Genomic DNA, 11,599 nt, shown 5'->3' on the forward strand with positions numbered 1-11,599 from the left:
TGTTGATCAGCCTTACTACTTGGGGAAAGTTACTGTTGTTGAGTCTGGTTGTTGTATAGCCTCCACCATGATGGGACTGGTTGTGAATTGATGATGTCTTGGATGGTAGTGTCCTGCCCCTCTTGTGAAATCACCTTCTGTTCCACAGCTGCCCCCCTGTTTTCAGAGGCTCCGTCGGACGTCTCCGTGGCAATCGGTAAGAATGTGACGTTCCCCTGCAGTGCAGAAGGCTACCCCACTCCACAGGTCACGTGGCAGAGACTTGATGGACAGCCCATCTTCACCAAAGCTGATTCCATGAGCCTCGTTACCCAGTTGGGTTCTGGCAGCTTGTTTATTGAGAGTAAGTAAAGTCTGTTCTCAACTCATCGTAGGTGCTGTTGGCAAAACCGATGTTTATTACCATTCCCTAATTGCCTGCGAGAAGCCTGTGGTGAGCAGCTTCCCTCTTGTAGACGGTGTGAGGGAGGGACTCTCCACTCAGGCTATTAGGTGATGAACTCCAGGTCTTAAACCCAGCGATGAAGGAAGAGTGATTTATTTCAAAGCCAGGATTATTTCTGATTTGGGGGGTTGTGTTACGTATATGCAGAACCAAAACAGCAACAGAGCAGTAGGATTAAACATTTTTACTGAGTCATGTTAGGAGCGGTTCACGCTGCACAAATTACAGTGCGGGAGCGACAAACCAAGCCCGCTGAGGCTAATTTGTGCACTAAATCGAAAGCAGGCGCCAAGAGAGGGTGCCTCTCGCGCATTGGAGGCCCAGTCGATTCACCACACGATCAATCAGCCACATTCGCTCTTGCCATATGTTCACAATCAGTTCGGGGGTTGGAGGGTAAAGTGCTGGCGGTGATGATTCCAGTTGCCTGCCTTCTTTGTGCTTGTGTTTGAGAAGTTCTGTCAAAGACATTTCTGTAAGTGGCCACAGTATACCTTTGCATTTGAGACAAAGTGGGCTGCTGGTGGGGAATGCTTTAAATAACGTGATTTTATCAGGATCACAGGACCTTGTCATCTTTCTTTCCTAACGGACAGGTGATTACAAGTTTGTACCTTAAGTAGTTCAAAAGCCAGTGGTCACAGCCTCAGAATCCAAGGACATCCCTTTAAAACAGAGATGTAGAGGAAATTCTTTTGCCCGAGGATGGTGAGTCTGTGGAATTCATTGCCACAGACAGACGAGGAAGCTCAATTTCCCTGTTGGTGCTGGAGTTTTTACTTGTTTTTTCCTCTTTACAGATGTGTGGTTAGATGACAAAGCCACATACGTTTGTGAGGCCAGGAACCAATTTGGAGTGATCCGTGGAGAAATGACACTGACCATCACCGGTCTTGGTAAGTCACTGGATGCGAAAGCAGGGAAGAAGTATTTTGGCCTGACGGGTCTCTTCCAGGATTTCTGTTCCCTCCCCCTGTAAAAATAAAAGAGGAAATCCTGGAAACATTCAGCAGGTCACCCGGCCTCTGTGGAAAGAGAAGCATTTCAGAACGGAGATACCTGTCACAGTGGCGGGGCATTGGGAGCAAGGGTGGACCCAAATGCAAGACACATCTTGTGAGGTTAATTAAATTTAGTTTATTGTTTGATATCAGGAGAGCTAGGCGGGAGCAGAAGTAGCGAACTGGACGAGGACTGAGGACTATGACTAAGCTGGGACCAAGGGTCTGGGCTAGGACTCGGAATCGGCTCCCAGAACTAGAGGAGACATGAAGAGGCTAGAGTATGGACTCCGAGCCCGAGACTGGGCAAGGACCCAGTACCTAGGTCTTGCCTCAGGCTCGGACCCCAGAACCAGGCAAGGACATGACATGGGCTAGGGAGAGGAGGAACATGGGAACACAGAGCCTCGGTCTCCGGAAAGCAGGTACATGGAACCATGGACACATACACAGACACAGAGTCGGGACCCCTCCTTGGGTACAGGACATAGGGCCGGGACTCACACACAGAACAGAGAGCCGGGACCCCTCCTTGGGTACAGGACATAGGGCTGGGACTCATGACTCTCCACGGGGCAACGGCAAGACGGCCAGACTTACCCCATGGAGGCGAGGACAAGACAAGACAAGGCATGACTCCCCGCGGGGCAACGGCAAGACGGCCTGACTTACCCCACGGAGGCAAGAACAAGACAAGACAAGACCAACACGAATGAACACCAGACAATACCTATCTAGCTCCGGCGATGGAACTAGACCAAAGTGCAGGCGGGGGCTGCAGACGAGGGCTAGAGGCGAGAGGGGCAGAGAAGGGATTCAGACAAGGGGGTAGGAGAGGAATCACAGACCTCCAGGGCCAGAACTTGACATGGTAATTGAACGCCGCCAGGGACAGGACGTGGACGTGGTACTTGAATGCTGCCAGGACCAGGACTTGACATGGTACTTGGATGCCACCGGAGCCGGGACATGGACGTGGTACTTGGACGCTGCCAGAGCCAGGACGTGGTGCTTGGAGCCTCCGGGTCGTGGTGAGGTCTTGACTCGGCCCGGGAACAGTAGACAGCGGCTCTTGATTCTCTCCGGCGGGTTAACTGACAGACCCACCTTGATGAGGAAACTTCGCAGGTTCGCTTCGGCGAGGTAACTGGACAGGGTTGCTCCAGTGAGGAAAGGCGAATTACCGGCACTCACTTCGGGCGGAGACAAGGCTTGCTCCGGCCAGAAGACATTGGCATACCGTGACTTTGCAGTCTTTGCAGACGCTCCCGCACCGAATGGCTGAAAGCCGGAGACTAGAAGCTACCGGTTCAGCCGAGTGTTAATTGCCTCTAATCACCAACATCGAGGGACACGGGAAATCAGGGAATCAACGGTATGTTTAACCCTAATGTATATGGGAGGAAACTGGAGCACTTGGAGGAAATCCACATGGTCATGGGAGAACATACAAACTCCTTATAGACAGCAGTATGAGTTGAACCCTGAACTTACAGCTGGTGTTGTAATAGTGTTACATTAACCATTACACTACCATGACACCCTGTGCTGTGCCAATGATATTCGGAAGATCAGTGCATGTGGAATATTTTATCTGATTCTGCAGAATGGAATCCGGATGCAGATGTAAAATAAGCCAGCTGCCTCACTGATAAAAGGGAATAGCTTCATTCCCTGTTCCTAATTATCCCATCTTTATCATTCATTTTGGTAAATTCAAAATATGAATATTAAAATTCTTGCTGAATTCTGGTGGGGGAGCTTCAAATTTAAGGGACGGCTTGGGTAGAAAGGACATAGGAACACTTTGTTTGTCTTAAGACTTAACATTTGGCTTACTCCTTATGTGAAATATGTTAAAAACTGAAACTTGAGTAACACAATTGTCACAATGGAGGGCGTTGGGAACGGACCCACCCAAATGCAAGACACAGACACTGAAGTACAAGGAACAGGACTTGGCTAGAGTAGGGACGTGACAGGATACAGACAAAGAGCAGGGACAAGGATGCAGACTAGGGCTTGGACCCCAAGCCAGAGACTGGATAAGGACCTGGAACCTGGGTCTTGCCTCAGGCTCGGGCCCGAGAACCAGGCATGGACATGACATGACTGCAGGACTGGAGGCTGGGGCCTTGCGGCTCGACGCTTGGAGACAGGCTTGGGGCCTTGCGGCTTGAGGCTTGGAGACAGGCTTGGGGCCTTGCGGCTCGAGGCTTGGAGACAGGCTTGAGGCCTTGCGGCTCGAGGCTTGGAGACAGGCTTGGGGCCTTGCGGCTCGAGGCTTGGAGACAGGCTTGGGGCCTTGCGGCTCGAGGCTTGGAGACAGGCTTGGGGCCTTGCGGCTCGAGGCTTGGAGACAGGCTTGGGGCCTTGAGGCTCGAGGCTTGGGGTCTTGGTCTTGAGGTTTGAGGCTGGGGTCTTGGGTACTTTGAGGCTTGGGTATGGACTTCAAGCCAGAAATTGGGCAAGTACCCAGAACCTGGGACTTGACTCGGGCTCGGACTCCAGAACTAGGTGAGGACAAGATGAGGCTACAAGACTGGACATGGCTTGGATGAGGAACTCCTGGGTAGGGCGAGACACAAGGACAGGTAAAGGCACATGGACAGGACTCGGATAGGACTGGACTAGGCACGGACTGGACCAGGGCCTTCAGGAGCACGGAGCCTTGGACTAGAAGAGACAGGAGCACGGAACACAGAGCCGGGACCCCTCCTTAGGAACAGAACCTAGGGCCAGGACCCACACACATAACACAGAGCCGGGACCCCTCCTTGGGAACAGGACATAGGGCCGGGACTCATACACAGAACACTGAACATGAAGAGATGGATCCCAACACAAGGTGGCGGCAAATAGCCAGACCCTCCTAGCGAAGGCGAGGACACAGAGAGACAATTCCACACAACAAAAGACAGTTCCTTATCTTGACCTAACCAGGCTCCGGTCTTGCTCCGGCGGTAAAACTTCAGCCATACAGGCGGGGTATCTAGGCTAGGTGAGCAGGCAGAGAGTCAGGTGAGGTTTCCAGGCAGGGAGTCAGGCAAGGGGAGGAAGGACAAGAAGGGGAACAGACAGTCCAGCCAGGAATCCCTGGTTTGCAGAGGTATTTATGTCTCGGCCCCAAAACGGGAAATGTGCCCACAACAGAAACTGGGGAAAACCAGAAATCCCAGAACAAGGAACCATGGACCAGACCGTGAACCGGAACACGGACTTCACGGACCGGACCATGACAACAATACCATTTTGTGGAACAGAAGTTTTCCTTGGTTGTGTGCTCTAAACATGTAAACCAACCTTTTGTCTGCTTTATACTTCACCTCACGAACAAAGTTGAACTGGCCAGATTTTAGAAGAGGATAATAACGTACAGAACTGTGCAGAAGTCTTAGGCACCCTAGCTTTTTTATATGGTTTCAGATGGTGTGGCCTTCACAGAGCCCTGACTCCATCGTGGCTGTCTGAGATTACCTGGAGAGACAGAAGCAAACGAGACAGCCAAAGTCAGCTGAAGAGCTGTGGAAAGTTCCCCAAGATACTTGGAACAACCTACCAGCCAATTTTCTTATAAAACTGCATGACAGTGTACCTAAGAGAATTGATACAGTTTTAGAGGTAAAGGGAGGTCTCAGCAAGCATTGATTTGATTAAGTTTTGCTGTTCGCTGCTCTTTATAGTAATTTTCTTGATACTTAGAAACTTTTCATTTCATTATTTTTGAAGGCATCTTTGCTTTACGGAAGTTTTTTATGTGTGGCAAAGGCATTTACACAGGACTATACATGACTGCCGCCAAACATGATTGAGGAAAAATTTCTAATCACTATATTTTAGGGTTACATGAACAATGAAATAGATTCTGATTGTTTTATTAGACAGTAACATGCTATCATGAAGCCATATGTTATACAGCAATTCCTGTGGAGTTTCACAGAGTGGCTTGATCCAAGCTGTGTTCAGGAAAGGAGCGATGACGAGCCTATGGGAATATGAGAAACTGGTGTGAGGACTGAGACATGAGTATAATTGGCCTGCCTCCTGTCTTGTTGGATGCTTGGAACTCACTGTTGAGAATCCTATTTAACTTAATAGTGACATAATGAACTGGTTGTTTTATGAAAGCAGATCCAAAATCTGTCACTTCAATGTTCTCTTTCCACCTAAGTTGCCCCTGAACTGGCAGAAAGCGTCCCAGTCATCAGTGTGCTGGAAGGCCGGTCGTTGACGTTGCCATGTGTGATCCTGGCAGGTAATCCCTACCCCGAACGTTACTGGTTAAAAGACAGCCAGCTGGTGAGTTTGTTCTTGAAGACATTTCTCAGCTTGGAATGATTACTGTAGATTCAATGCAGAATGACTCCTGCATTGTGCTTTCAACTGCATAGAAGTCAAAGGCCGAGGCCTTAGGTAATACTTATTTACCTCATGGCTGCTTCTCGTTCCTACTTAAGGAATCTTTCTTTTCCACAATCTCATTTGGGTTGAGACAGTGAAAACAAACGTTATTTCTCTCCAGAGAAAGGAATTGCTTTAACAAAGCTTGCACATTTGACAGTGGCTGGAGAGAGGAGAAATTGGGATCATATAATGATGATGTAAGCATGAGGGAGAAGTAATGACTGGAAAATTAGATACATTGGAAATGGTGTTTTTAATCTATAAAAATAAACTTTATTCATAATAAAAATTTATAAAGATAAGCCATGTAATGTCTTTACCACCCCATGAGCCTCTGCGTCCAACACATCATTCTACGCAGCTTCCACCAACTCCAAAGGGATCCGACCACCAAACACATTTTTACCTCCCCCACTCTCTGCATTCCACAGGAGTCGCTCCATCCACAATTCCCTTGTCCATTCGTCCCCCCCCCACTAATCTCCCTCCCGACACATGTCTCCGCAAGCAGTCAAACTGCTACACCTGCCCATTCACCTCCATTCAGGGCCCCGAACGGTCCTTCCAGGTGAGGCAGCACTTCACCTGCGAATATGCTGGAGTCGTCTGTTGCGTTGGATGCTTCTGATTGGCCATCTCTACGCTGGCGTGGTCTGTCGTAAGTTGTGGGACTGCTTCGTCAGGCATCTCCGCTCCATCCACCAGAAGCGGAACGTCCCGGTGGCATAACATTTTAATTCCCATTCCCATTCCCATTCTGACATGTCAGTCCATCGCCTCCTCTTGTGTCAAGATGAGGCCACCCTCAGGGCAGAGGAGCAATACCGTATATTCCTTCTGGGTAACCTCCAAGCTGATGGCATGAATATCGATTTCTCCTTCCTGTTTTAAAAAAAAGCTTTTCCTTCTCCTTCCCCTTTTCTTCTGTTCCCCACTCTGGCCCGTTATCTCTTCTCTACCTGTCTATCACCACCTCCTGGTGACCCTCCTCCTTCCCTTTCTTCAATGGTCCACTCTCCTCTCCAATCAGATTCCTTCCTCTCCAGCCCTTTACTTTTCCCACCCGCCTGGCTTCACCTATCACCTTCTAACTATCCTCCTTCCCCTCATCCCTCCTTTTTATTCTGGCATCTTCCCCCTTCCTTACAGACCTGAGGAAGGATCCCGGCTCGAAATGTTGACTGTTTGTTCTCTGAGTTCCTCCAGCATTTTGTGTGTGTTGCTCTGGATTTCCAACAGAATCTCTTGAGTAAAAGCCTTTACATTCATATATTCATAGCAAATGCTTTCAGTACTGTACTGTTACATTCTTTAAAACCAGTAGAACAGTTATCATCCTATTGGAATAGCAACAGATCTATTGGTTTTTAGGAACGTGGTGGTACACTACTGCAACTATTGTGGGGCTTCATCACCCAACCTGGCCCCTCGCTCTCATGTAGTGGAAAACCCCTATACTGTGATCCTTTTCCAACAGACTTTTGTATCTCTAAATAAACTGTATTCATAGTAAAAATTATCTACAAGAAAATGGTGTTAGGATGGGTCTTGAGGACTGATAATTTGGATAGCTGCTGTTAGACCTCCTTCCATTTGCCTGTTGTCTACACACACGCTATGTAGTACAGGCCACCTTCTACGAGAGAGGTGAAAGAGCACTGGCTGATATTACCTGGCCCAGACTGCATCTTCTGGTTAATATGGCCTACATCAATGTCCTTATTGGGATCAACGAACTCCAATTAGATCAAGAATCTCACCTGTACCTTCTGGTTTGAATGACATAGTGCATAAGGGTTGTGAATAACTAATATTAATGTAGAATTATATAAATGGATAGTTAATAGATTAGTGTTCTGTGCTGTACCTCAATGGCTCTATATGCTATATATACCTTAAATCAGTTTCATAATTAAACAAGTTCATTGGTTTGAAGTGCTGGTGCCAATTTATGTTTCGGCCTGTGGCCCCAGTTATTAAGTTCGGTCGACCCGATAATGAAATTTCAGTGTTAAAACTCATCATGTGTGTTGTTAGAGGAGGGGAAATATGTGAGTTCCACATTACCGATTAACACTGCGGCTTGGAAACAGTGAGTGCAGAGGTCATGTGAAGGAATCGACCTGTGTGGTCCAGTGCATCAGAGGGCTTTTAAATGAGGTGCTCAGTAAAGCTCAGAAGAATGATAGGGGACCATACTGAAACATACTAAATTCTATCAAGTCTACATAGATGGGATGCAGGGATGATGTTTCCCTTTGGCTTGGTTTCAAAAACACAGGATCGCAGTCTTGAAATATGGAGTAGGGCATTTAAGACCAAGATGAAGAGGAATTAACACAAAATGCTAAGGAGCTCAGCAGGCCAAGCAGCATCTAGGAAAGGAGTACTGTTGATGTTTCAGGCTGAGGCCCTTCAGTAGGACACTCAGCCTGAAACGTCGACTGTCCTCTTTTCCTAGATGCTGCTTGACCTGCTGAGTTCCTCCACCATTTTGTGTGTGTTGCTCAGATTTCCACCATCTGCAGATTTTCTCCTGTTTGTGAAGAGGAATGTATCTTGCTTAGTGAAGCAATGAATGCTCTACCACAGAGGAAGCCAAACCATTGAAAATATTTCAGACCGTGGCATATAGATGATGTGATACAAAAGGCAGGAACTTGGTATTGAGATGGATGATCAGCCAGAATCATGCTGGATGCTGGAGCAGGCTCAAAGGGACAAATGGCCAATTTCTACTTCTATCTTCTATGTTCTCATGCATCGAAATGCCTGTCAGGAGGAGTTAACAGTTTAAGAGAGAAAGAAAGCATAAGGCAAGGGGGAGCTGGAAGGCAAAGTAAAGAAACACGTCCCACACTACTGACTATCCATGGAGAGATATGATTGTTAGTTACTGATACTGAGAATTGATACTGTAGTTACTGATACCAAGAAGTGATACTGTGTGTATTGACACTGAGAAATGATACTGTAATTATTGATACTGAGTTGTGATATTGTAGTTATTGATACTGTAGATACTGCTACTGAGTTGTGATATTGTAGTTACTGATATGGAGAAGTGATACTGTAGTTGATACTGAGAAATGAAACTGTAGTTACTGTTGCTGAGTTGTAATGATGTAGTTACTGATACTGAGAATTGATACTGTAGTTACTGATACTGAGAAGTGATACTGTAGTTACTGATACTGAGTTATGATATTGTAGTTACTGATACAGAGAAGTGATACTGTAGTTATTGATACTGAGATGTAACATTGTAGTTATTGATACTAAAATGTAACACTGTAGTTATTGATACTGTATTTCCTCTCTTCTTCCTTCCCTTGCAGTTGAGCTTGGACAGGCGCCTGTCAATCCGAAGTGATGGCAGCTTCCACATTGAGAGGGCAGAGCAAGGAGACACTGGGAGATATGTGTGCACTATCACAAATATTGTGGGATCTGTTAACAAAACCATCATAGTGAGTGTCCACGGTGAGTGGTATGGAGAGAGAGAAGCAGAAGTTATTTGATCAAAGTTTTTGTTCAGCTCCAGCTACAATGAGGTGGTTCCATTTCTGTTCCCAGCATTACCACAGAGATGGAACTATGGGACTTTTGGTCTGAATGAGCATTAGTCTATGTAGAATTGTTTTCTTGGGTAGTAACTCCACTGAGATGAATATAACCTTATGAATTGTCCCTATGATCAAACACGTTACATTGGGTACGTCCAAGAGGCTTAAGGATATATAAATCAAAGTGGGAAATTGTGAGTTGGCCTTGATGCTTTCTCTGCCAGTCATAGGATCATGCTTTGCAACACCAACCACAAGCACCTTGATTTCTTTATACAGCCCCAGTGACCTGGGATCAGTCTTGACCATTGGAGTTTAGATGTTCTCTGTTGTCATGTGGGCTTTCGCAAGATGCTCCATTTCCTCCCTCATCCCAGAGATGTATGGATATCAGTGGTTTAATTGTGGGTAAATTACCCCTTGTGAGTAGATAGGCAGTAGTCTCTGGGGGAATCAAACTGGATTAGTGGAGTATTAGTGCAAATAGGTTGCTGGTGATGGAAGACCTGTATCCAGTTTGCAAACTTAAGTCTGTGACTATAATGTCCAACTTCAGCTTGGACTACAAGGGAGCCACTGCATTTTACCTGCTGGTGGAAGGTGCTTCTCCCCTACAAAGGGAGGATTCAAAGCCTGTAGACAATTTATCCATGTTAGTTTTGATAAATTTACAGAGCTCAGCACCAGAAAAATTCTTTGGTGTCAGGTAGACTGCACAGAAATGCATGAATTATAGAAAGAGGCTCCACAAAAGTCTCATTTTGCCCTTCATGTTTTTGCATGTCAAAATACAGAATAATTTTTAGGTGATGATTAACTCTGATCATTTTGCCTGTATATGATATTTGAGGATATTTTATTTACAGTACTTCCGTCAATCAAAGCTGGTCATAATGTCCTCACCACAGAGGAGGAGGTGCCTGTGACTCTGCTCTGTGAATCGAGTGGGGTTCCAAGACCATCCATTGTCTGGTCCAAGGTACGAGTGAACCATGGGCCCCTGTTTCTGGTGTCAGGTTTGTTACAGTAGTTGACATTTAACCCAGAGGAGTGTGCTGTAGACTTTGGGAAATGTGCAAGTTAGTTTTATAAAGATGTACGTTATTGATCAGCAAGTAGAGGCACTTCCTCATGGCACCTGAGACTTAAGATCTGAAATCAGGAATGAACTTTTCTCTACAAGTCCACAGATTCTCTGTTTCACTCCATCAAAATTTTAGGTTAATACTTGGTCTTCTTTTCTTAAAACCGAATAAACTAAATCTATTCATCCTTCCCTGATATTTTAACCTTTGCACTTTTGATATTATCTATGTTATTGAAATACTCGTACCCGCTGTGCAGCATTTGTAATCTCACCGGTTAACACATAGCTTCGTAGAATAACTGGGCACCATAAATTATCTCTAGTGTGTGGGTGAGTCCCAGAATCAGTAGGGTGTTGATGTAAATGTGGGGTGAATGAAACATGGGGATCCCATGTAAATGAGGGTTTCTGCTCAGTCTGAACTCGATGGGCCAAAGGGCCTGTATCCATGGTAAAACTCCGTGACTCTCCACATATGAAAACTGTTGTGAGGAGCGTCTTGATAAAGTAGGGTTTTCTTGCCTTGGCAAAGGAACTTAATGATCAGAGGAAGACTTTAGAGAAAGTGAAAAGTGAATTTAGGTAGCAAAGTACTGGCCTTAGTGTTGCAGGTCACTCTGTGCAGAAACCCAGAAATACTGGGCAGTGGATGGCCTGCTGAATTTAAAGCCCAAACATCATCATCTCATTTCATTCTGTCCCCCCACTCACTGCGTCAATTCACCAGCAGCAGAGCAGCAGAGCTGGAGCGAGAAGTCAAAGTCTTGTACAGGCAAGAAGCAGTTTGTAGGAGTGTCAGAGAAAGAGGGGTTCTTACCCGATGATGTTCTTTCGTTCTGGAACTCTCTACCAAAATTCACTTCAGAACTCTCTACTGTGTGATAGCTAAATTTAAAAAAAAAATATTCTGCAGATTTTCCTCTAAGAAATTAAAAGGATTGAATTAGTTTGTTGTGTCACATGTTTCAGATTGACTTCCTGGAGATATTGCAAGTTTGTGGTGTGTGGACTGTGGAAGGTGATCTGTTCAAGGACGTTATTCGGGATAGTTTAGGGGGCGCTTTGCCTTGTGGGAGCAAATGATACGGGGTGATAA

The 11,599-nt window shown here is 46.1% G+C and overlaps 1 protein-coding gene across 6 annotated transcripts in view; it reads left to right on the forward strand.

Annotated features, from left to right (window-relative positions):
* The window catches only part of LOC140186210 (hemicentin-1-like), a 449,816-nt gene that overhangs the window by 122,956 nt on the left and 315,261 nt on the right, over window positions 1-11,599 (forward strand). For all 6 annotated transcript variants that reach the window (XM_072240181.1, XM_072240182.1, XM_072240183.1 and 3 more), the window contains exons 16-20: window positions 149-343; window positions 1,246-1,341; window positions 5,618-5,745; window positions 9,189-9,333; window positions 10,283-10,395. In XM_072240181.1, coding sequence (XP_072096282.1) covers window positions 149-343; window positions 1,246-1,341; window positions 5,618-5,745; window positions 9,189-9,333; window positions 10,283-10,395 — 677 coding nt within the window. The remainder of the gene's footprint in view (window positions 1-148; window positions 344-1,245; window positions 1,342-5,617; window positions 5,746-9,188; window positions 9,334-10,282; window positions 10,396-11,599) is intronic.

Source organism: Mobula birostris, chromosome 22 (genome assembly GCF_030028105.1).
Source record: "Mobula birostris isolate sMobBir1 chromosome 22, sMobBir1.hap1, whole genome shotgun sequence".
Lineage (NCBI taxonomy): Eukaryota > Metazoa > Chordata > Chondrichthyes > Myliobatiformes > Myliobatidae > Mobula > Mobula birostris.